At 33.5% G+C, this 27,829-nt stretch overlaps 1 protein-coding gene across 1 annotated transcript; it reads left to right on the plus strand.

Moving 5' to 3' along the window:
* The first annotated feature begins 197 nt into the window (after positions 1–197).
* Positions 198–27,618, plus strand: LOC148621276 (macrophage mannose receptor 1-like). Its single transcript, XM_088575438.1, has 14 exons — positions 198–335; positions 3,774–3,940; positions 9,599–9,729; positions 12,482–12,609; positions 14,845–15,014; positions 15,585–15,712; positions 16,586–16,713; positions 17,916–18,082; positions 19,798–19,919; positions 20,228–20,355; positions 21,481–21,653; positions 22,444–22,583; positions 25,349–25,497; positions 27,379–27,618. Exons 1-14 carry the CDS (start codon positions 299–301, stop codon positions 27,441–27,443), a joined length of 1,833 nt encoding a protein of 610 aa, XP_088431564.1. The 5' UTR covers positions 198–298; the 3' UTR covers positions 27,444–27,618.
* The last annotated feature ends 211 nt before the right edge of the window (positions 27,619–27,829 follow it).

The following is a 27,829-nucleotide window of genomic DNA, read 5'->3' on the forward strand; positions in this document are numbered from 1 at the left end:
CAATCTTGTCTGTTTTCCTTGATTCTGATGGTGAAAATAGTCAAATTACACTATCAAAATGATGGGTTTTTTTTCAAACCATGTTTCACCCACTGCCTGATTCTTACAGAGACTGACACATAAATTCAATAGGGGGTTCTCTTTAGATTGTTTTTACTGTACAATTTTATCTCTTTTACACACACGTTATAACAATACCACGACGTTAAATTCATAATAATAATTTATCTGATTTGTGATAATATGATTACAGGAGGGACGATTTTAAGTGTTATCGTTTTATTTGATATATTTAACAATGGAGTGGCCATTTATTTTCGCACTTACATCGACCGGTAAGTCTTTTTACAGAGGTATATACCAGGTTAAATTGCAAGAAATATGTCTGATAACGTCGCATGCTTAACGCGAAGTTTATGGATTAAAAAAAATGTTTCACTACACAAGGAAAACTCTGGGCTTCTCTTGGGTTGTCAAATAACATCATCTTACATGTATATTTGCTTGGACATGTCCTGTACTGTTAATGATCAATCAAAATCAATCTTACGATACTAATATATATTTTCACACAATTCGGATTTTCTTTAATGGGGGGGGGGTATGCTAAGATAAAAAAACAGGCTTAAGTCCTTCGAAGTTACTTTCGTTGTTCTCATGCCATTTGTCATGCAATCCAATAAGGGAGGTAGATTTTTCTACTTACTTATTACAGAAGTTGAATTGGTCTAAACTAGTCTAAACATTCATACTGACACCGGGGGGGGGGGGGGGGCGTTAAAAATGTTCAGTATAGACAGGTTTTCTAGGTTTATTAGGGTTGTATTCACTGCATTTCAGCCCTTTGAATAAACAATCGTAAGAGTAAAACTACTAATAGTCGTAAGTTATGACGTCACAGTACTTTAGTCTATCAGACGACAGAAAACGATGGTTTTTTTTATTATTATTTCATTGAAATAGCGATAAAAATGTAATGAGGAAAGGCCTAGAAACCAAGTAATTAGTTTTGTAAGGTCTTAGGGCTGATAAAAAAATCCAAAATTAAAAATGATGGTTATGATTTAAAAACAAATAAAGGTAGGATGCATATTTAAATTGCAGTCAATGATAAGACGTTTGACCATGCACCGGAAAAAAAAATTATTAATCAGCCATATTTTATTGAAATTTTCTCAAAGCTTGTCAACAGTAGTAAGTGTGCATAGGAATGGTTATGAAAGATTTCTTTAGATATTTTTGGGGTCAAAATAAGCGTTTCTTTGGAATGTGTTTTATTTGAAGTACTCGTGTGTGCTCCACATATAATTAAATACAATTTTTTTTGCAGCTATATTTTAATCATTCTTAAAATTTATTTTCCAAACGCAAAGTTATTCAACCTGAAGCTTTTTTGTCTAATTAAAGAATGCTAATGTACATTTTTAAAATATGCATTATACAAAACTTTAATCTTACAATGACAGATAAAAGAAATTAATCATGACTCATTGTATTCATGTTCCCTTAACAATTCTGTAGAGTAATTAAATATCAGTCTCTGTAAGAATCAGGCAGTGGATAAAACATGGTAACACAATTTTGGAAGTTTAATTTGACTATTTGCAATATCAGAATCAAGGAAAAGACAAGATTTTCCATATCATTTTGTTAAATTGAGTAATAACATCATTTAAATGTACATAAAAAGAACATTCCAAAGGCAGACAACTCCGTCAAAAAAACTCATTTTTCAAACATTCTAATGGAAAATTTCTGAGCAAATCCAATGATGCAGAGACCAAATAATAGTCTTTTCAAATAGAGGTTCGGTGGGGTTTTGACATGCATGTTTCTGATTTTCTCATTTTGCCTGATTCTTACAAAACCTGACACTTTAGAAAACATGCATTTTTTTAAAATGAATTGCAGTGAAACTTGTCTAAACCGAACCACTTTTGACTTGTAGAATTTGTTTGGTTTAGGCAGATATTCGGTTTAGACAGGTACAAAATACAATAATCACATTCAAACTGATATGATGAGACTTTAATTAGAGTCTGGTTTAGACAGATTTTTCGTTTGTTCAAGGTTCGCTGATACAGGTGTCACTGCAATGCATCGTAATGTGAAACCTGTATGACATGATATATGTCTAAACCAGTTTTGAAGGTTAAAAATGTGTAAAACATGTTATTATCAATTTAGATAAGGAATAAATCATTAATCCTTGAAAGAAAAATATAAAGAGGGTGCTGAGTTACAATCGAAAGATAATCCAGTGATCCCGATATAGGACAGATTTGCTCATTTTTTGCCACTTTTTTAAACAAGACGGTGACCCTAACCCCGAAACCATCCTGATGTATTCTTCACTATTTCGTGCATTTCAGGACAGCAGCATTTATAAAATAAAAATGAAGCTTTTCTTTGCATAAGGCCGTTGTATCGAAAGGGTATGTTCTATTATTAATGGCTTCAGAAAACATTCTCATCCGATATATATCCCTCGGTATATATATTAACGAAAAAAAAAAACCCAAAACACCGAATCAAACGAACCAAAAACTGACTGTTGGAATAAAAATAAATTGTGTAGCGATCTGAATCTTAACAGACCGCCTCGTTCATGACATCGGGAGAAGAGCACAAAAAAAAAACATCAAACTTTGTTTTATAGACGGTGGTATAGTAATTTTGACAATGCAATTTTTTTCACGGATGGTGTCAGTCTGCGGTCTAGTGTGATTGTTATTTGTAAAACTATATATAGGTGTCTATGCAAATCTGTAGCACTTGAACTATACATGTAGCTTATTAACTGAGAATTAACTGCAGCTGGATGTGAGGTGAAAAGGGCAGAACTTATTTCAACGATTGTGGCTCTAGTTTAAATGATTTGACTGACAGTAACTGACCTGGAGTTAGCTAAATTAATCTCGACTTGAAAATTTAGAAACTTGAGAAGGCCAAATAGCAGCTAATAGTTTAACTATACAGGATATCAGTGATAGTGTTGTATTCGTTCATGAAAACCGACAGCGAATCTGAATATTAAGCAAACTAACGCAGTGCTATGATACCATGTGAATTAGATAAACTGATTGTCATTGATAATTAGAATGGTCAATTTAAATCAAGGAGTTTTATTTTAACAATTTACAACAACAATCTTGTGTTTAAACACGTTTGAAGACACGGATCTTTCCTTATATCTTATCCCTATTTCGCAATTTGATTCTACATTCAAACAATCGATATAAATTGATTCAGTACATGAGTACTTTGATATATAATAAGGTTCGTTTTTAACAGGTGTATATGCATACAAAATGTTGACCAGTGGAAATCTGTATTGATTGGCAGGTATTTCTTAGTTTTGAAATACGTAGACACTTGAAGAGACTTCAGGCTGTAGCGGAATCAGTGGAGGGTTCCGGAAGTTGTAAACCCTCCCCTTTTTTGGACATATGTTAATTCTGTGAAAATATAATTTGCAGTTGTCAGTTCAAAGCCACACTGTTCTTAACAATGTTATATAATGATCCTTCATAAAAGCGTCTTGTAGAAAAGCAATTTTGCGGTCCATGAAGCGTTAACTACCCCCCCCCCAAAGTTTGTTAATTTTCATAACTTGGTCAAATATTAAAATCAAGACCGATATACAGTAAACAAAAAACATGTTAATTAGTCACGTGATTAATGTTTTAACTTACTTCTAGAATTTGACCATTCTCAACAATATTTTTTTCTATATTCATACAAATATTTGGGTTTTTTTTTAATGTTTGCAGTGCTCATAAAGCAAGTACTAGCTGATCACTGCCCTGAAGGCCATTGGATTAATGTCGACGGTACATGTTATTTGTTCAGTTCACAGAAACTGAAATACCAAGAGGCCATTGATGAATGTCGGAAATTGTCAGCAGATTCACTCAATTTTTATTCAAAAGATGAAAAGGTATGTGATTTGTTACGGAGCCTCGAAAAAGTCATACAAAGAAAAATATTTGACGTTGCGTACGTTGTTGGTGTCAAATTCGACTGAACCGGGGCTGGTTACGAAAACTTAAATGTTGCTATTAGAATGTGGAGTTATCAAAGGCAATATTATAGATATTAAAATGTTCGAAAATGGTTGTTGTTTTAGGATTACAATCATAAATCTTTGAACGATGTCGTTATTTGTAAAGGGAGAGCACTGTTCTATCTTTTTGATTACAAGAACGTCCATTTTCATATGTGGACGGGTAACATTAAGAAATGCTTGCTTCCCATTTCACCATTATATCTAAGTTATTTCTGGGCGTATTTTGATAAAACAAACTTTTTTGGAAAGACAGTTTGTGCTGCAGATGATGTCATATTTTGTCCTGACGTAATGATAAGATCAAAGCGTATTACCTTCATCACAAATGTCTCCCCTTTGATGTGGACATTGTAAAAATAGAAAGAAATCGATTTGAAGACAAAATGTCAAGACATTTTTTTAAAGTTATGCGAACAGCTTTTTTCAATCGGGACTTTTATAAACTATATTGACAATTTATTACATAACTCCAATGAAAATTTATATTAAATGTTCAATCAGTCTTTTGGTTAAAAGTCTTTTTGTCCGTATTTCAATTATGTCACAAATCTTAATTTTTTCGACGTTGGCCATTGGCTATTTTCTTTCTTATGGTTGTAAAATATAACAACGAATAGTATTTTTATCAAAGTACATTCGCGCTTAAAGGACTGTATAAATATTCAGAATATCATGTTTATTCTAAAATATAATGAGTTTTATTATGTATTAGTAGATAAATACGCACATATGTTGTGATGTCACGTTGTCTTTTTCACGACGTTTTCTACACGTTGCGTGCTACCCGGTCTTTATCAAAAGCTTTTTACATTAGCTTTGAGTAAACTAATAACTATGAAATTTTGAGCTTTACATGTATATATGCTGCAGATAGTATATTCTTGGTTGAACATGTATCTTAGCGCAGCATTTTGTCTGTGTCTAATAAAAATGTCACAACATCTTAAATTTGTATATTTTATTTATTCACCCGTACACCATTTGAAATTCGAAGAATTGTTCAAAAAGGCAAATGGTATTGAGTCGATCTCTTCATATACTATATATATATATATATGTAAAACCGTGTCTAACAATAATGTCACAAAGCGCATTTTTGACGTTTCCAAAGTAACGTTCTGTTTTGCAACGTAAAATCTCTTTTAACGTTAATTTTAAGTTAAAAAGTATTGAAAAGTTACGATACTAGATTAAAATAATACGACTGTGGTTGTAATGAATAAAAGAATACGATTTAACGAATCTGGTAAAATAATGAAAGAAATGTTGAAAAGGAAACAGGAAAAAGAAAGCTCCTCCCCCCTTTGCGCGCACTCCTGTCCGTTCATATGCAATGGTGTCCTGGTGAAATCGGGATCAGCGTGTCTGCATCAAGGCATTTTGAAGTGTGTAAACACACTCTTGCACATTTGCTAGTGAAATATTGTAAAATCAACGTAATTGATGATCGTCTTATTACATTGTACTTCTTGACAATTATTTTACCTATAAGATTTAATAAGCTGTACAAATATTGCAAAAAAAATTATTTTTTAATTTGTTTTTCAAATCGGACCAAAAACAAAAAAAATGATTTATTCTGGTGTGGCCTTTTTGGTCCCTTATAACTCGAAACCGTAAGAGATATCCAAAATCTGATTGAAAAAATGCAGGCAGGATTATTAATGAGGAATCCAATGAAAGAAAAAAAAATAGAAAAAAAACTATGAAAATGTTTTTAGGCGTTGCCCAATTTGACCCCCTATAACTTGAAAACGGTCCAAAACACATAAAATCTGCTGTACATTTGTTTACCCGAATTAAATAAAGAACACAATAAAAATATAATTATAATTAAAAAAAAAAAAACAAAAAAACAATCTACATGGGTTTTAATAAAACACGTATTTTTACCCTTTTTGGTCCCTTTTTCTAAAGGGCAGGGGCAACAGTCCAAATTAAATAGGAATCTTCTTAGTTGAAAATAATATCAACATTTCAGAACAATTCGTCAACCACAACTCAAGTTATCGCACGGAAACGAAGTGTCCCCAGACCACGACGACGACGACGCGAACGACGACTGCGCCATAACATTATACGACCGCAAGTTTATTTTAGTCGTATAATAAAAACGGGAGATTTTCCAGTCTAATTTTCTAAAAGAGGAAGCTTTGCCAAGGTTTTGTTTTCTCAAAATGTTTAGCAATGTTTTATGTTTAGCAACAGACCTTAGAATTCCGAAACGAGTACATGTATTCGGAAATATCACATTACATCTACATGAGAGATATAAAACGAAATAGGAAAGAAATAAATTTACTTTATACGCTTCCACAATTTGATTTCCGGGGGGGGGGATGTGTTTTTTGCTTGTAGGTTTGTTGGCTTTCTGTTTTAGTGAGGGTGTTTTACTTTTTTTTAGCGCATCACGAAATTTGTTTTCATAATTCTAACATTTTTCTCATAGGATAAAATTTCCTTCAAATCATTTTTAAATGGTTGATGCCAAACTATTTACAATATCAGGATGTAATCTGATCATTTCAATTGACTAAAACTTACGGAAAATTAATATTGAATCGGATAATTAAATAATAAAACATGTCGTGTGTTATTTTATGTAAAAAATTGAATAAGCACACTTCTTTTTACATGTAACAATTATAGAACGATGTACGTCGCAATACAAAAAAGACATCGAAATTTGCCGATTCTGATGTTACCAAATTTGACACCAACACCGTACGCTACGTCATTGTATTCTGCGCACAAATTACAGCACCATGCCGAAAGTGAGTCCCATTTTCAATTCCCCCATTATATTGAGCGCACAAAATAAATATTGATTATGTACAAAGAGGCAACAATATTACTAAATTCTGTTGTAACCATTGCTTTTTCTTGTTACATAACCTCTGCTCATTTAGAAAAAGGATGCTCTAATAAAGAGTTAATTTGATACAAAAACTAAATATTGTCTAGTCCTCTCGAATCCCCTTTCAAAAACAATGCATCCACCCCTGTTATCATCTCGTGTTTAGTTTAATGATTTTGATTTATTAAAAACGCGTCCTTGAAATTTATTTCATGAATAAGATCTAAAACTTTATCTTAGTGATATATGAGTACTGGTTCAATGTATGTATTTTGTTCTCTGCCTATACACATATCAAGTAATGCGCACTATATCTATTTTTTTTACGCACAATATCTATTTTATGCACACGATAACTCTTTTGTGTACACAATAAGGCTAACAACAAAATAGTAAAGTCCAAATTAAATCTGACATAAATACTACACCACCGGAGTAGCTAGTACCGCAATGGTCCTGACTTTGTGTCAGTCTTGTATTGCAAATTCCAGAGCGACTGTCAAAACGTGGAGGCTAAAAAATATAGTGCGCTTTCTTTTTGCCTTTTCCTGTTTTTGTTTTTTCGCAAATAATTATCATTTTTCATCAAAAATATAGGGTTAATATCAAGGTATCACACAAAAAAAACTTGTTTGATGAAAAACAGTATTTTCATGAAAAATAATGCTTCAGAAAAGAGGTCTGTGAGAGAGTAATCAAGGGAACCAAGGTTATAGCGGTAATCAAAAGAATGTAATCAAGGGACAAAGACCAGACATGGAAAACAGACATACACAACAAAGAGCATAAAGTAACTAAAATCACACATACAAAGTAACAAAAGCAAATGAGCGACTCGGACTCCACTAAAAATGGTCTATTTTATGAACTTAAAATAAAAGTGAAAGTAGAAGTCTCTGTTTAGTTCGACCTTTTTGGTGTACCGAAGATCGTGCTTTTTTTCTAAAATAGACCTAAAAATGATTTCTTTTATGGAAAAAACATCATCTAAAGGTAGATTGAAAGTCCTTGTCTACTTTTTTTTAAATAAATCATGAAATTTAGAGTTTATTGTAGAAGCCTTTGGGGCAAAGAATAAAAGACTGAGACCATTTGGTACAGCTTCCGTAGAGTTTTCGGTCCGTTCTCTCCCTTGTATGGGAGAGAAAGGACCGATTTTTTGTTTACAGTGTGGCAAACCTCCCTCTTCCATTGCGGTGTGAATATACTGGTGGTGATTAAGCAACATTTGCATACTATAGTGTCATAATCGGTAAATTATCAGTCACACCAGCACAAAGAACAATATAATATTTTTTTTCTTTGTATATCCCTGTCAGGGCTACATACAGTTACGGACAGTCCATTTTTATCTGGGTAGCATGGGATGGGGCTGGGATTATGTTGAAATAGAAAAATAAGCACTTAAATATTATTTTTTAATGCAGCAGCCGGAGTTACAAATTTTATTTCAAAATCTACATTGATAAGTAATTGGGGAAATTTTGAATCATATTTTTCTCTTGTCCATGGCTGAATAAAAACATTTTTTTACTCAAATTTGGATAAATTAATTTTTTTTTAAAAAATCCCAGTCCCCCTCCCCCTCAGTATAAACAACGGTTGATGCCTTATACATGATTATAGAGATTTGGATAACGTTTTTGCTATGTAAAAAAACGGGAAATGGTGCTATGTCATGAAGTAGGTATTAAGCAGTGTAATATGCCAGATAGAATTAAACACCATGTAAGAAGCATCTTAGGCGGATCCTCCAAGGAGGAGGGTCGCATGGCCCGCCTCTTTGTGCAAATGAAATAAAATTAAATGTCATGTTTTGTGTTACTCAGAAAAATATATTGTCAATTAACAATCAAACAAAAATTTATGGATCTGCCACTCAGAATATTTAATTTTTTAAGATTTAATGGTATTATTTTCGGTCGTTCATGCATGTATTAACGGATCTCTCCACTCCCGAACATTTCGGCCGTTCATTGAGTTTGGGAGCTCCGAGATCCGTTTTTCATGCATGAACGACCGAACATGGCTGTTTAATCCTATAAAATACTTGAAATTATTTCCCCTGAGTGCTCTTCCTGTTCCTTTCGCCAGCACTTCGGTTATTTTTTTTTTATAAAGTTTCCACTGTGTGTGAATATGACCCCTAAGTATTGTGTATTTACCTTTTCTTGCCATGCATTTCGTTTGTTTTGCTCCACAGTTTCTGTAATGGATGGATCTTGATTTATTAGTTTTAATTAGAACTCTCCATCTCTTACACCAATCTACATAAATCAGGTTTGGCTGGCGTTATGGTTGTTGGATAGTCTTTGGTTGTTTTTTTTTAAATTATTTTATCTTGATTGATTTTCAGTTCGGAATATTTGTTGCTTTCTTTTTATTTTATTTCAGCGTCAAAAAAATTATCGCGATATGTCCACCATTACGATTGTTTAGCCATAGCTGCTGGAAAATCTTCTCACGCTTGTCTTAGATCACTCCGCGTGATCTGTCTGAAAACCTGGAGTTAGAGTTCCAATTCTGAACTTAGTGATCAAATCTCACGCCTTCGTATACATGTAAGTTGGCGGCAATGTTCATGTATGACATAAGCCCCTTTTTGTACAAAAAGTCCTAGGGGCCAATAAAATTGAGTATACACATGTACCATTCTTTTGTAATTTCTTTAGGCAAAGTTTCTGGAAGTAACATCTGTAATGAATATAGAAAGATGGTGGACATCTCTTAATGATAAAAATTCTCCAGGTACATTTGTATGGGGTGGAGCTAGCCAAGGGATTCGCCCTGACGATGGTATCATGTAAGTGCATTAATTCACACTGTGTATGTATTTTTTTTACATTACCGCACATTTTCCTGCCAATCGGAATTACTTAGCCTTTCTCCTTACACAAGTTATTTCTAGTATAGCGGGAGTGGCTGCGTAAGTTCTGTTTTGATATTCTTGAGAGTGGTTATAGGAGGAGGGTGTAAAATTCTTTTTTAAAAGTCTTCTCTTTAATATAAGCATATTGAGCCCATTTTAAAGCTTATTCAGCAAAGGAATAAGTGGATTTTACAGAGGAGTAGGCCCATCATTCAATAAATAAGTATATAGTGTAACTGACCCCAACGAACACATAGAGGGTAACATTACATGGGAATTTCGAGTTATGTGATCTATCCACTCAATGAACTAATACATACTCTTTACGCATCGATAGAAATTCAATCACCTAATCTCCTAAAAGCGAGTTCAAAAATGAGATTGCCAATGGCTTTATTACTTTTTTTCATTTTTAGATTATTTTGTACCATGACGTGATACTAAATAGAGGTATCATGTACTTCATTTGAGTAATTTTATCACAATGGTATCTCTATATGATGATTATTTTTTGATAAAAGGAATACTTTTTAAGAAGGTAGACCTAGGGTAAGGACATAACTCTTGCATGTAGAACGGTACTATTTCTCATTATTTTAGGTTGGCCTTTCTTGAACCCTTTTTCAGGTAAATACTTCCGGACGCTGTGATTGGCTGATACCCAAAATGTTTTATTAATTCCAGGCTCTAACACTATTATACTTTTAGAAAGTTGCATTTCATTTTTGGAAAACAATTTTATATAAATATTATGATTTTTTTTTAAATTTAAGTGTCATTGGCAGAAAAAGGGTGGAACTTTGATGCTAAAAACGCCATCTCCTTAAAATAGCAAAGAAACGAGAAGGTTGTGCTATGACTTTGCTCACAATTTTAGTTTGGAAAATGAAGATATGACTGGAAAATAGTCAGTTTAGGTTACAGACCACCAATTCAACCAATGAGCATTTGGAACGTACGCAAAAATAGTCCTACGCAGAAATTACCCCTGTTCCTCATAGTGCTGTGAAAAAAGTTCTCATCTTATTTTAAAAATTTAAACAGTTTTTGAAAGGAAAAACATTTCTGTACATTTTATAGGTGCATTTTGCTTCTTGTGATGTGAAGCCTAATCTCCATAATGATTTTTAAATATACCCCTATCTTGTGAAAACACTAGGATTTCCCATGCTATTTATAGACCCTTCACTTCCGGTGACCAGTACTGCACTGCAAGTCTGCTAACCCCACATGCCATTCTGAGGGTTGTGAGCTGACATATGTAGAATCATGCTGATATATAGTCCTCTGCAGGTTAAAGTTAAGGTAAAGTCCAGAGAAGCCATTGAATATTGTGAAATTAGCATAGAAGCCTATGGAAAGTGGAATTGGTGGTTTTTAGCCTTTATAGCTCCGTCGTTGTTTTAAAGGGATGAAGTTTTCAAACGCCTATGGGAAATAAATAGTACCGTTCTACCTATAAATCACTGGAACGTTTGTATTCAGCATTTAACATTAATCTCATTTAAGCATCAAAGTAACTTGGACTAATTTCATTCTGTTTCAAATGAAGGCTTGATGTGCTTCGGTGAAATTGAATACAAACATATCACTGTCCCTCACCCTAGGTCTTCCTCCTGAAGGTACGAGACCACAATTAATTTCCCTTGACTTATCGTTGTATACGAATATAGTTCCTTTTTAGTGTGTTTCTTCCTGATTTTTTGTCTTTCCTGTCCTAAACTTTTTTGCGTAGTATTTGCTGCAGAAATGTAGAGCAAGGATCAAATTTACAAGATATTTTTTTTCATTCTGTAATTTTATGTGGAAGTTGCGATTTAGTCCTATGGGAAAAGGTAAAAATTTAGGACATTTGGCAGTGGTCACTTTTCATGTCTACGGGGTCTCGGAAGCAAAGGTGTTAAAAATAAAACAAATGATGGTGAATTTTTCTGTCACTCTTATAGAAATCGGCTTTTATACATGTTCCCATATTGGCGATATTTTATTAAGTTTAAAGCGGTGAAATTTTTTTATATGTCAAAATGAGTCTGTTGAAATGCACTACGAAATAAATTGAGTTCTCGTACCTGAACTAATGTTTGCTTGTGTGGTTTTTGTTTGATTCTTTATCTTTTATTCTTTTGATTTGCAAAAAGTTTAGTTCACCTCTTCCTAAAATGTGTCGCCATGATTAGGTAGTCAGAATCTCAACTACTAACAACAAAACCATTTTGCTCTTCATAATAATGATAATTTATATTAGAATGGAAGAGTGCATGTGATTTTAAGAACGAAATGTATATATTTTGCTTAAAAACCACGAAATTTAACTCTTTCTTGAATTTATTTTTTCAATATGTGAGAACTTGAAACATGTATAATTTATTTCTGCATAGTAACAAAGCTCACATTGGAGGTCAATTATTCTGTTCTAATGTTTACAAATGAATAGTCACTTTTGATTATGAGTGATATTTGGCGACTGAATTCATCTCTTTCGATGAAACTGACATCTCTTGATTAAACTGAATGTGGTATTAAGAAACCCTAGTAATGAAGGGCAGATCCACATCATATATATAGTCTTGTTTTCTACGAAAAAAAAATTTCGTATAAAATGTGCTTGGGTGCGAAAAACGTTTGTATACGCTGAAAGTTGCATATTTATACTTACACTAGCTGATCTTTTTTCTCTTATTTATAGATTATGGAATATAGAACCCGATGATACAAAACATATAGAGAACTGTGGAGCCATTAATATACAGGCAGCAGTAAGTGATGAAGTTTGCAATGAAAGACATGGCTACATCTGCGAGTATCCAATAACAAGTATGTAGAATTTTTGTTTTTGCCTAATGATATACGATAAAGATATGCCATGTGCTCTTATCATATCCGGTCCTTACCATCGTCTGGCAATGTAATATATTCGAAAGAAAATGTCGGGGTACACTACGAAAGAATACGATGTTTCACGTAAAAGGTGGTGATAACGGATATCTACAGATCTTGTAGTATGAGACATCTACAGACCATATGCGAAATTTCACGTCTTACAGTTTAATACATTACCCTTCTGGAAGATATTCCAGTAACTTTCACACGTTTGAGAATCTATTACATTTTAAAGAGACTACGAAATTTGTATGATATTGTTTTGCAAGTACCCTTCGTAAAATATGAAACATTCAACAAGGAAATGGTACAGTGAAAGATGGTAGGTAAATGATTATCCTGATGCCAGTTGGTTCGCTATTCTCCAGTTTCAATTCAAAACATCTTCCAAACCACTGAAAGGAATTCAATGAAACTTTCACACATTCTTCATTAAATGATACTATTGTGCACATCCCATTTTTGGCATTTTCGATTCGACGACTTTTGTCGGTTTCTTAATGCAAAATGTGGACTTAGTCATTCTTTGATATATGGAAGACTTTCATTCCATTTGCAACACTATTCGAAACTGCTGAATATATGTTAACGAGCATATCTATCAATCAACACCATAAAGGCAGTCATTCTTTCTTCACCACATTATGCGTTTGATCAACTCTTGTGGTTCGATGAGTCAGCATTCGTTGACCGAGGATTTGGGGGCGGTGCAGTATCACTTGACAAATTTTGTAAATATCGTTAAACTATAAAGCCAATCAAATTCAGCCACTATTACGAGTGATTTGCGAATGTTTACGATTGATTACGAGTATCGAACGATCACTTTACGATATACTAAGTATGAATGCAAGGCGTTTACGATAATAGTTAACGATTCATTGCGATTATATGCGAGAAATTTACGAATGCCTACGATATTATTAACAATAACTATGAGTGATATATGAATTGTTACGATCACGGATAATTAATGAATGGTTTACGAGCAACTTTTTACGAATAATTACGGCTTGGTTACGGGTGTTTTACGAACGGTAGTGATTTTTCAATGGAGTTGTTAGTGGAATAAGTCAACTGGCACGTCAACCTAACCCTCTGCGTTCTTTGCAGCCCCGTGCGAGTCCGGGTGTCAAAAGAATAGGTCTGCGACGGCGCTAAGTTTGTCGTAGAAGGCGACTAATCAACGCTTAGAACCCAGGCCGAGGGGCAGGCCACTCTACCCACAGAGCAAATGGCTTGAGTGTCCCAGGTGGTTGGATTGGGTAACCCTTGCATTCTACGTGCTGGGGTCTTCAGGCCATAATAAGGGAAACCTGACCGCAAACCATAGTGGTGCACCGTGTTGGGAAGGATGCCATGTTCTTAGCAAGTTAAAGAATCCTACTGTAATATTCGATAGGATTTGAACACTGGCGCCGCCACAGGAGGCTAAATTGCCCGACCCTACCAATTTCTCCCTATTTCCAGTTACAATCAAAATTTGTCGACCCTTTTATCCTTGTGTCCAATCCCATTTTTCATTTCATCATCATTTCATGTTCATTTTATCATTTTATGTTCATCGCCCGGATATAGCAGAAATATTGCTGCTTTGGCGATAAAATCCAATGAATAAAGAATTCGTATATATTCGCAAAGTGCTCACTTGAATTCGTGTTTATCCGTTAATCCATCAAAATTCTATCGTAAACTACTCGCAATCATTCGTAAATGAATGAATCGTATGACAGATGTTTACAATAGCAACAAAACAGTTCATGCGAATGCATAAACGTTATTTGTTCTTATTTTGAAAATAATTTGAACTTGTTTTCTCCATGTCAATTACCCAAGATTCAAGAATTTGGAACGACACAAAAATTGCCCTTACAACAGAGAAATAAAGAATAAAACATTTCTACGTTCGAGATAATTATATAATCAAATTTAAAATGCGATGCTCTCCGAGCGTGTAATCTGAAAATTTTACTACCAAGTGCTACGGAATTTAGCTAAACACCGGACCAGTAATTGACCGAGAACAAAGAAATATTTTGTTAGTGAGTGAAACGCCTTTTTGAACACTGTTTACTCTCAGTAACTTGAATGAAATTCATTCTTATAAAAAAATCGTCACTTTTCAAATAATATCAGGCTTCTATGTTTTTCTTGTGTATTTTTGATCAGGTGATGGTTGTTTAGATGGTTGGGCAGCATTTAACAAGTCATGCTACCTAATTGGCGACGTCCAAGATCCATTTAGTAATATGCACTGGTCTGCCGCTAAAGATTACTGTATCAAGTCTGCCCCTGGAAAAGGTGCCCACTTACTGCAACTGGAGAACAAAATTGAGACGGTACTTGGAATGATATATATATACCTTGTAATGTAATGACATGTTTTTTGACCACCGTGAAGAAGAAACCATCATAGCAAATTTTGGTACTTTAAAAAAAAAATAACTTAACAAACTGAAAAACAGCAATGAAAATGGACTGCGGAAATAATTAAAAATAATATGACCAAAAACAAACAGTTTATTCACACGCGGACACGTGTAATCGAACATTCCTGTCGGTATATTACCAATCTCCTCTGCAGACCTGTAACCGCTTCCTTATTTACTACATATCACTCCGCTAGCTTAAAGTCTCTGCTATATGAGATGTTTAAAAATTTACAGGGCATGAGCACTAATCACTACAAATCCACGAGACTGTTTCCACTGTACTTTACTAATTAGCATAAGGGGTGGACTTTAGCATTGATTGTGGCAGAGGGGTAAAACTTTGAAAAAGCGAACACACGCTCTGCGTAGGAGATTGGTAAAATGCAACATATAGAATAAGTTCAAGTTTTTACCGATAAAGAAACAGAGAAACAGAACCAACACAAAAATGATTTATATTCTTTTACAATATTTAAGGACTATCTGAATCATCAGCTCCCTTTTATTCAAACAACTTCCGGTTTATGGTGGATAGGAATGACAGACAAGAAACAGGAAGGCCACTGGTACTGGTTAGATGGTACAGCTGTACAGCAACAGTCCATGTAGGTAATAAATTATTATATTTCTCTCATGTCTAAGGGAGCAGTAATGTGATTTTTACTTGGGACCAGGATCATTTATTTACCGTAAACGTATCTATTTTCGCGGTTGTAATTTTCACAGATAATCCTATTAGCATTTATTCATTTTTCGTGGTTTTGAAAATTTGCATCTTTATCAAAGAGTTAATATTCGATTTCACGGGTGTTATTTTTTGCGCTTTTTTGTTCATTGCGAAAACATTGAGAACTATAGTACAGCACGAAAATCATACGTTTACAGTGTTTTGTCATTGTGAATACTGATCACCTGCATGACAATAAATTGCAATTTTTCCATTTTATTTCATTTTATTCCAATTTGCATTCATGTCATGCGTCAGATCGTTGGTTCAGACTGTGCTATGTTGAATTAATTTGTGCTTGATTAGAATATTTCCTTCAAACGTTGTTTTTCTTGTATTTATAGTAACTGAAACTTAATGATTTCTAGACCAGATTAGAAAAGATCCCTGGTTTTGAGAGCATACAACCAGGAACATAGGCATTAGGTTATATTCGTTAGATAGGTGTACACACCGGGGTTCCAACAGTGTACGCTTGGTGACTGCTATGGTTTTCTCAAGTCACTTTTCAGTTACATGTGTGCGAAAGTTTTGTTTAATGCTCCCCGATTTTAGTGGAGTCCGAGTTGCTCATTTACTTTTGTTACTTTGTATGTATTATTTTAGTTACTCTATGTTCTTTGTTGTATTTGTCTTTTCTTTATCCCTGGATTACATTCTTCTGATTTCCGCAAGAATTTGGGTTCCCTTGATTACTCTTGCAACAATACATTTTTCGCGTAATGGTAGAGTTATCTTTCTTTTCACGAAGACAATGGGAAGTAGAACCTAATAATTTAGGCGGGAATGAACACTGTGCCATGATGTATTATAGTGGTGTGTTTGCTGATAAAAACTGTGATGAACTGGCTTACTACGTCTGTCGAACACAACAAGTAGGTAAGAAAAAAAAGGGTGTATAATGATTAAGTACAAGTCTTTGTGAGAGTCATGCAAAATTATAAAAATCTGTAACCTATGGCAAGCCAAAGTGGACAAAAATCAATATTTTGTAATATTAGAAAATGAATTTTTAATATTACAAAATCTTTGTTTAATATTAGAAAAGATTTTTTAATATTATAAATTCATTTTGTAATATTAAAAATTCATTTTCTAATATTAAAAATTCATTTTCTAATATTACAAATTCCTGATTTAGTAATAATATTATAAAACATCACACATTTTGTAATACTTCTAATTGAATTTGAAATATTAGAAAATGAATGTGTAATATTAGAAAATCACTTTGCAATAATGCAAAATCAGTCGCATTTTTTAATATTACAAAATGATTTTCTACAGCAAACCCATTTTCTACTATTAGAAAATAAATTTCTAATATTAAAAAATCGTTTTTTAATATTAGAAATTTAATTGAATTTTTAATGTTAAAAAAATGATTTTTCAATGTTAAAAAAGTGTTTTGTGATATAAGATATCTAATTTGTAATAAAGAAAATGAATTTGTAATATTAAAAAAATCAAAAAAAATTTCTTGATAGGATCACCGGTGAGGATCACGAAGTGAATGTTTTTCATGTCTTTGATTTAACACACACAATTTTACAACATTTTTTTTCGAAGGCATGTGTGTTCAAAAACCCAAGAAAAAAAAGAATTACTACAGTATCTAAATCCGGTACGCTGAATTGTTTTTTTTAATGGGCAACCGTTTATCTAACCCATTGTCCCTTTTTCAATGCCTCAACAAACGTAAGAAAAGTGTATAAAAAGTGTATAAGTGCGATGCTCGGTTGTAGGCTGTGAGTAACTTAAGAAAATAGTTTAAGATCTATTTCAGCATCCTATTATGTGTAATCGTATGAGATTACTCCTTTTTTTCTTTTAACCTCACAGATATCATTTAATCTTTTTGCACAATACTACTTTTTATCTATAATTATTTGACACATATAAAAGAGTTCATGACTCGCTCCCCTCATATGAAACCTTGACCCCGCTCCTGTCGTCCTGTATTTTCATCCGAAGTGAATACGGCAAAAATGGCTTGATGTTCTAAATTTGTATTTTTTTTTCAAAGTTGTATAATAAAATATCATAATCATCGTCTTTGTTAAGTTAAATACTATTTGTAGGTGATAGTTCAATACGAAACAAACTCGGTTGTCCTCTCGGTTGGATTCGAGCAGGACACAAATGCTATTCATTCAAACTTGATGATTCTAAAAAGTGGTCAGACGCCGTGGCTACATGTCAGTCTTATGGAGCTAACCTGATACAGATAGAGACAAAGGATGAAAAGGTCCGTTTCGTGTGTGTGTGTGTGTGTGTGTGTGTGTGTGTGTGTGTGTGTGTGTGTGTGTGTGTTTGTTGTTGTTGTTGTTTTTTTACATTTTCCATTTTCTTGCGGAAGTGTCACTCATTAAATTCAGACACTGCCAATGGTAAAGTGATTCATGGTGTAGAAAAAACCACCAAACAAACAATGCTTTTTCAGTCTACATATGCTATACTTTCACATAACGATAATAATTTCTTCATTCAGATCAGCAATTTTGGGAAAATCATACATTCATCTCATAATAAAATCAACCAAATCAATGTAAAACAAGAACGATAACTCTTGCAAAGTACCAATTTCATGTACGGTCTACTAGTATATAAATTTTATCTCAAGCGCAACACCCAAATGAAAAACCAAGACTTGATTGTTTGGTCTGTAATAGAATCTGAATAGGAAATAAAAGTAAAGTTGGTGGGTTTTTGACTCGCATGAATCACCCCCTGTCTGATTTTTTTTAATAAAGAATGCTACTTTTAACTATTATCTGTGTTGCAGTCTTAATTTATACATGTATAAGGAAATAAACCTACTAATCCTGATGTCACTGAATATAAGTTCTAGCAAAATGATAAACACTTCTTTTAAAAATGTCAAATTGACCAACTAGGGGGCTACTAGTTACATGTAGTTTACATTGTACCAGCACCAGGGGGAGCCTGGCAGGTGATTCAAACATTGTATCTTGAGATAGCCCAGCTGATGTATGTGTAATACATGTACATGTACCAACACCTGGGGGAGCCCGGCTGGTGACCATCACACTGTATCTGGAGCAGGGGGGTGGAGTCGACGACCAGATTACACCGACACCTTTGGAAGCCTAGTAGGTATTTAATTTAATATTTACCGGGGGAGCCCATCAGATTACACCTACACCTGGGATAGCCTGGTAGGTGATTTTGACACGGTATCTGAGGAAGCCCAGCAAAGTGTATAAACATCTGGAGGAGCCCGGCAGGTGATTTTAACACTGTATCTGAGGAAGTCCAGCATATATACCAAGACTTTTGGGAGCTTGTTACAATATAGATGACCCTCGCACTGTATCTGGGGAGCTCAGCAGATTTACACCAACACCTTTTTGGAGCCCGGAAGATGAACCTTGCACTGTATCTAGGGGGAGCCCAGCAGATTATATCAACACCTGGGTGAACCCGGCAGGAGATTTTAAGACTTTATCTGGGGAACCTAGCTGATACTTTATTTTGTAATTAACAAGTAAGATTTTTAAAATGAGATTCAGAAAACCGGGGGTGAGGTATTATGGTATTATCCTGGCAAGGTGAACTGAAGGCCGGGGCCCAGCAGGCTGAGCAGAATATAATTCTTGCAATATGAATCCCGCTAAGAAATACATTTGTATAGTGCCAAATTGTGTATATTCTGAGAAAAAATGAAGAAACACGAAAGCCCCAATGAAGATTGTCCCAAGTTAACTAACATGTTTAGGGATACTTTAAACTTATCGAGTCCAGATATACTGTACATAGTAAGTAGATGACGAGCGACCTATTGGCTGACAAAGCTGGTCTTCTTAACGCTGTTTCTTCATATTTTCAAGTCATAACATTTGCAAACCTCTTATATAAGAAAAATGTGAAATAGGACGGTTTGTACAATTAATAGACCCTTATCCATTTCAGTCTTTTTTTTATCTTTATTATCCATTTCAGTCTTGGATTGAGCTACAAACACGGTATTACAAAGCCTCGGCGTTCTGGTCAGGTCTGAATTATCACTTGAAAGATAAAAATTGGTACTGGTCAACGGGAATCAAAGCTGACATGAATCTCATGTGAGTCTCGTTTTCAAATGCTTCTTAACATGACAAACAGTACAAAAAATTACATGATTCTACAATTCATTAAATTCTGAATATAACTCTACACATTGCGTTGATAAATATTCCAGTATGTCAACACAAACCAAGATGTTTACATTCAAGGGGCATAAATCTATATTTCTTTTTTTCAATTTTGAAACTTACGTTGGGTCGTCGTTCCTTTTATGGGTAATTTCGATGCAATTTATTTATTACTCATCTTGTTTTAATTCCTATTCCCTGTAAATTAATGCTACACCCATTTTTTTTCTTTGATGAAGAAAATGGAATTCTGAACCTAACAATTATGCTGGTAATGAGGACTGTGGAGAAATACTACAGGATGGTGTCTTTAACGATAATAGCTGTTTATCTAAATCTAAATACATATGTGAAATGCATCAAGAAGGTAAAGTTTTTGTTTTTTGTTAAAATCATTCCATTTTTCTAATTGGCACGAATAACCACAGACAATTACTAGCAAATCGCAAAATACAGGGGTAGATCTAAAAATGTTGAAAAGGGGGTTCCCGAGGGGTTCCAGAAAAGGAAGTGCAGGCTGTAAATGTCCAACAAAATATGGGAGTTTGCGGCTCCCGGAACCGCTTATATCCGCCACTAATAAAGAAATTCGAAAGTTGATTATCTTGTCATGCTTCTGTTTCATTGAATTTTTTACAAATAAAAACAATTCTTTCCACCAAGTGCATTAATTATTAATAAATATTATTTTAAAATAAAAGTGTTTTATATATGCAAACATGAACCATTCCCAAGAACTTCAGTAAATATGGCTTATGTGTACAATGTTTTTCAGCTAAAATATTCAGTCGTTTCCCTATCAGATAAAATATGAATCTGTGTAGTTTTGAAGTTGATGCAAATTTTATCCCGTTTCAATGATATATTCAATTTTCATATTTTAGTGAGTGAGTACGTTTTTGTATGCATGTTTTGTCATAAAATGAATACTACGTCCTTATTTTAAAAGTGTGCCGGAGTATTTATTTTTAGTTTGCCATCAATTAATTTTTACCTTATTCAGATCATACATTTTAGTACTACTCACAGTCAGGGTGTGGGCATAAAAATATGTTTAATCACAAGCCCATGTTGAATTATGGTTAAATGTTTCTTACTTACTCATTTTGTAGAATCTGATGTGTGCTTAGACCACAAGTTTGCTGAATTTGTCCGGATGCACCCTGTTTTTTTTTAAATGATTTTCGATTACTTCATCATTTTAGGTGTGGAGTTTCAAAATGTGTTAAGGTGGTCTTTTTTATTATTATTTATTTTATTCTCATGACTGTGACTGATTATATCAAGCCCCGAACAGCATCTGTCATTCGGAACTCACTCTGGACGCCGCAGACAGTTTTTTTTTTTTTTTTAGAAAACACAAGAATCTTACAAATTGAATAATTTTACATAACGGTATCCGATTATCAAACAAAGTTTGATTAAATAATGTCCGAGTTTTCGAAAGACTTGTCTGCAGCGGTAAGTGAGTAAATATGCTATATTTATTCAGATGCACCCTGTCCTTCCGGTTGGTTCACCAGTCAAGGTGTGGACTTTGATAGTTGTTACTTTATTAGTAATGATACAGACCTAGCTTTGTGGGAGGAAGCTATTGATAAATGTCTACAGATAGCCCAGCCGTATGCTGCGACTTTGGTTGCCTTTGACACACAGGACGAACTGGTAATGAAGCAACCATTTTATTTGGGTGCTATAATCGATTGTGAGATCTAAAGCATAGTCCAGAGACGAAAGCTGTGTTTTGGTACAAAAGACATTTAGCAAAATATATGTACAATAAAGGGAAAAGAAGCAAATTAATTTTTGCCCCCTTTTTTTCGATAATTGCTACTGTTAAAATTTTATAGAAGTCCCGCTACTGTACTTGCGAATAAATACGATAAAAACTTTTTATTTCATGATTATATAAACACTTAGTAATTCTTGTGTATCTATTGCTACCAATAATAATAATAATAATAAGAAGAAGAAGAATAATAAGATCTTTATTTCAAGACGGTTGCACAGTTATTTTACAAGCTAATCTTCCCTGAAGCCTTCACACGCAAAAATTACAACTATCAAATAAATTAAAATAGACAACACAACACAAAAACAAAAACAGATTTTACAATACCAATTTTTTTCTAAAAACAAATAGCAGCAGCTTAGTTGTGTTTATTACAATTTTATTTGCATAACTAGAACAAATGGGATGGGGCACAAATTAGTCAAACGTAGGAAGTTATCAGCAACGTTATTTTTATTATTATCATCATTATGTTTTATAATTGTTGCCTGATTACTTCTCATCATTATCAGGGATGGATTAATTAAAATCATTTTCCTCGTTAAAAATTTCTTTAATATTGTTTGTCTAGAAAAAATGAGCCTGTAATTGCATTTATAAACTAATGTCTTAAACATATATTGGAAGCTATTAAAAAGAGCAAACATTTATATTTATTGACAGACAAAAGTTACAGCTTTCTTACAGCAAGTTCCTCCCAATCCTTTTGGTTGGTGGACAGGTTTAAATGATCGGAAGAAAGAGGGAGAGTGGGTGTATTATACGTCTTACGACAACCCTAGAGGAGGATCGAACGTTAAAATGTAGGTTTGTTTAATTACTCCGTGCGTGTACTGTTTAGCGCAGTAACAGACAAAACATGGTGGAATTTCTTCTTGCGAGTAATTCAATAACAATGATAAATGAATGTGTAATTGAAAAACCTGTTGTTAAATAAATGAAACTAGAAATATTAACACTTTATTGATGACCGAATTATGTTGTTTATTTATGTAATATTTTATGTTTGTCACAATGGGATGTCAAAATATGGCATTGACATTACGTAAACTTTTTTTGTTAAAAAAGGGGGGACATGTAGTGTACTCTCAACAAGGGTTCCTCTCGCAATTCAAAACTTATTAATATCCTAAAAAATACCGAATCGAATCGTCAATAATTGGAACAATTGAGATACATTAAAATCTAGGAAGGTGAAAACAGTTAACAAAGACGATCTATACATATACACATACATGTATGACTATAAAAACTGAAGAAAATGAAAACAAGACGTTAACTTACGGAAATACTAGTGCGTAATAGGAGTGTATTAAATGTCCTAAACCTCAACGGAAGGTGTACATTTGTTTTTGTTATTAGTGGACTATACTTTACACCTCTAGTCTTGCAAATCTTTGTTACATATATACAATCGACGAAATCCGTTCACTTAACACTAAAATCACTTTGTTTTAATAGTGAATAATGTTTCAAGGAATGAGCCCTTTACTGAAAGTCAGTATACAAAATAACAAAAAACAAAAAATGTCACGTCTTTTTCTGTAATCCTGATAAAAGAACATAAGGCTTAAATTTTCTATGAATTTATTTAGTCTGAGGATTATAACCCTTCAAAAAATAATCCACCCTGGACTAAAATTGAACTTGACCCGTTTTATTTATCATTGATAAGAATCAAAAGCTCAGAAAATGGACTGATGGACAAAGTGAAAAGCCGATGTCGCTTAAATTCAGCTTCGACGATAGGAACTGAAATATACTTAAACGAAAAACACACTGACCATTCTGCAGATCCCGTGTTTACTGTAATGTAAACTTCTATTACTATGTCCCAAAATTGTACATCATACCATGATTATGGTTAATGCAGAAATGTTCAGTTGCCAATATTTAAATGATTGGTATGTCTTGAATTTAGAAACACCTCTAGGATGATGCCACAGCCGTTGGACCATGGGTCTCCGCGGGTATTCGCCAACCCAGATGTCAGACTTGTCTGACATGAATTATATACATGTATCATATATTAATCACTTAAATTTACTACAGCACAATTCGAAGTCCCTAAAACACTGAGGCTTCGTTCCGTATGTTAAATATATTAGAGATATAATAATGTATCTCCTTTGACATACTATGATTTAGAACTTATTGGTGCTTGGATTGGACTTTTTATTACTTCGATAAAAAATTAGTACTATTCTTCTTATATACAATTTACTGTTAATCTTGAAATTTCTACGCATTTGGTTCAAATGCTGCCGATGACATGTTATTCTTTGAAAAACGTCTGCATCATAACCTAAATGATTGGTATTTTTGACTTCAAATTAGAATAGGAGAAGAGTATGTCATTGCCATACGTCATGGCATTGTTATGATATACAAAAGATAGAGATCCAGTAATTGTTGTATTATGTAATGATTCATCATAGATATCTTAGTCACCTGTACTGTAGTTTAATATGGCATTGACAAAAAGTTACATTATTTAAGCATTTGATGCAGGAAGCAATAGATCAAAGGTCTCATCATCTTGTAACATCTATGAATACACCACCTCCGAAGATGCATAGCTATCGAATGATCCAGTCACAAATACCTATCTAGTCATTCAGACTTTTCAAACATCTGTGCATGTGCAGCTTAATTAAACAGTTTTTTTTAATTCATGTTTAATTACATATATTACACACTTTGTTTTATCAATAAGTTTAAAAATAGAAATTTGTATTTCAAAATAGCAAAGTAATTAAGCTTGGAAGTTCTTAACGAATTTACGCAATAATTGAAGTAGGAAACAGAGGAAATACCAACGCCTTTTCAGAAATCAAAAGCATATGCTACAGATGAAAATCAGAATGTTCGTGAGAATCCAATAATTTCATGTTTATGTCGAATTATTTTAAAAAAGAAAAGAAAAGAAAAATTTGACAGAGCAAGTACAAATACTTAAATATTTTTACTTTTACTATTCTCTTCTCCCAATTAAAAAAACAAACCCCTGTACGTATCCATTTTCTGTTAATACACAATTTTCATATTAAAATGATATTTTCCACTCAACGAGTTGGCCGTATTTTGGAATAATTTTATTCGTTCGCCCGTTCTTCGTTCAGTCCATCCGAATTTCATTGCAATTATCTCGACTAACAATGGATGAACTAATTTCCTTAGTTTTCCTTTCCTATTTCGTCTACCCTGGACTTTTTATGAGCAACTCGGCGGAGGACGCTTAAACCTACCGGTGCACCTGGTCCATGATCACAGTTTTTAGTGGAATCCGAGTTGCCCATTTACTTTTAATACTTGGTATGTATTATTTTGGTTATTTTATGTTCTTTGTTGTATGTGTCTGTTTTCCATGTCTGCTCTTTGTCCCTGGATTCTTTTGATTACCGCTATAACCTTGGTTTTCTTCATTATTCTTTCAAATGCTATAGATGGGCCCAATGTTTCACGTGATTTGGATTTTCGTCGGATGTCAACTTTCTGTACGAGTAGGGTATACGTAGTACGACAACCCGTTCTACTTTTATTTTTAAGCGTGAATTTTTATTTACAGAAATTGGAATTCAGAACCAAGTAATCCGGAAAAAGACAGGTGCGCTGTGTTGTATTTCGGGGGCCGTTACAATGACATAAGCTGTGCCAACAATCTCTCCTATATATGTGAAAAACCAGCTCAGAAATATCCATATCAGACGTCAAATGGTAAGACTGAAATAAAAAAAAATGCGTGAATGTTACTTTTATTTTCTTCATTGTAAATAAGGGATGAAATTTGTTGTACTCGTAGTATTGTCAAACCACGAAAATGAAATCCTTACTTAAAGTCTTGTGCCGGAAAAAGGAGATCATATGCTAAACGAACCCGCAAAACTTTTAATTTATCTCATAAAAAAAAACAATATTTGAAACGTGGTCTCCATAAAATAATTAAAAAAAAACCAAATGTACGTCCGGTTAAAAATATATTGCTTTCTTCAAAACATCTGCTGGTTTGTCCGCGACGTACTCAGTTAGACACGGAAAAGGAAGCAATCGTTACAGGAAACAATATGTACTTTGACAAAGCCGATATGATGTTCCGGGAAAATGATTGACTTAATGAAAAATGAAGCGGTCTGATATCAATACAGTACATTTGTACTATAGGTTTCATACCTATTTCTAAGTAACATATACTGAATATTACATGTTAAAATCTGTATCACATGATGTATCAACCCGAGACTCCTATATTACCCCAAGGGCCACCGGCCCGCTGGGTGATATAGGTCGAGGTTTGATACAGCGTGTAATACAAATTTTAACATGCCATGTTCAGTATATCATATCATATATATAGACTGTGAAGGGATGTGATATAGGATATGCGATATAGATCTATAGGGTTTAAATAAACACTTATAATGCATAAAATTATGGGAAAAAAGTTTTATTTTAATCTAAATATATGATATATGTAATTATCTATTATGTCTATGATATAGGCATTGATCATTACAAATAAGGGTGACAAAAAAATTACCGAACATTAATGAGATCCATAATTAAGTCATGTCCATAATAAATCTGGCAAAATTAAAATATTACTCCACCTGGGCATCTGTTACGAAAAGTATGGGCTCTTAACCAATTGCTTTGCTTTACATTGAATATGTGTATGATGTTAAAGCAAGGATACCATAATTAGAACAAGAAACAGAATATTCATTATCCGGGGACAAAATCAAAACCAAGAAAAACAACAAATTATCATAAATAACACAGTGGCTAAAGAAAAAAATATGCAACCTGGACTTAAAACGGTGTAGAATGAAAATGTACCCATTATTAATTATCCTTGTGTAATTTTCGTCTACCTTCCGCCGTGTCTTTAATATTTATTATCATTTTTACCTTTATATGCTATACTATCTATGTTTATCTAGTTTAGTTTTTCATTTCTTTTTACTAAGATTTTAATGAAAATAGATACTTTGTCCACTTTGTACAGTTAGTACATAAATTGTATATTTGCTTTGTCTGTTTAAATTTTGTTCACAAACCTTGACATGTACCATACTTGGTGGAGGAACGATCCGATTTTTCTCATTACTCCAAAACTGATTAAAAGCATCCACTGCTTCTGTAGATGGGTGCCATATCTTACAGTTGAAACGCGGCAATTGATAATTATAATGTGTTGCAAATTTGTGTACATTGCATTTTCTCCACATTTTTTTCTGATAAACAAAATATGTGATAAGAAACACTCTTTAAGGAGGTAGACATACGGTAAGGGACACAACTCTTACAATTCACTGAAACGTTTGTATTCAGGCTTCTTATATAAATCTCATGTAAGCATCAAAGTAACTTGGATTGATTTCACTCTGTTACAAATGAAAGCTTGAAAGGCTTTGGTGAAATTGAATATGACACAAACATATTACTGATTTCAAGAATTATGTCCCTTATCCTAGGTCTACCTCCTTAAAAACCTACTCAACGCATCAATGCATGTTTATTATCGTGGTTTGCTTCTTTGTGTGTTTGTTTTAATTATTGTGTCATTAAAACTATGTGCATAATCATATTTGATTGCAGGGTTTCAGTATCTACCTTTTTATCTAAATACCATAATGATGCTTATTGTATGCTGGCTTTATTGAGCAGAGATCTGAGTGTGTCTTGATCCTTCAAACTATTTGTATATGAATGGCATTGCAGGAAGATGGTTGAGAATGAAAACTTTGTTAGTGTACCGTAGACGTTTCGCGGAGTCTCAGTTTGGTTGAAGAATTTTCGCTTTTAGCTTGTAAATGATTAAAATAAATGTCCGAATTATGCAGCGTTTAGTTATGTGCGGCAGATTTTCATTAGATATTCACGCTTTACCTTGTACTTTAAGCTAACGACTGAAATTATCTTCAGTGTTGCTTACTTACACTTAATGATGAAGTCATCATCTAAAAAAAAGCATGACACCTCGAGTCAGTCTTGTGAGATGTATTTTAATGGGAGCGTAAAATAAACATCATAATGATATAAGCAAGAA

The sequence above is a fragment of the Perna viridis genome, chromosome 3 (genome assembly GCF_037379345.1).
Source record: "Perna viridis isolate PV_CMFRI_1.1 ecotype Kerala chromosome 3, ASM3737934v1, whole genome shotgun sequence".
Lineage (NCBI taxonomy): Eukaryota > Metazoa > Mollusca > Bivalvia > Mytilida > Mytilidae > Perna > Perna viridis.

What these genes read in the sequence shown, in the direction of transcription:
- LOC148621276 (XM_088575438.1), top strand. Translation starts at nt 299, where the DNA reads ATGGAGTGGCCATTTATTTTCGCACTTACATCGACCG. An exon ending in CGCCCTGACGATGGTATCAT is followed by an intron (nt 9,730 to 12,481) that starts GTAAGTGCATTA and finishes TCTTATTTATAG; the next exon opens with ATTATGGAATATAGAACCCG. An exon ending in GCTGTACAGCAACAGTCCAT is followed by an intron (nt 15,713 to 16,585) that starts GTAGGTAATAAA and finishes CTTTTCACGAAG; the next exon opens with ACAATGGGAAGTAGAACCTA.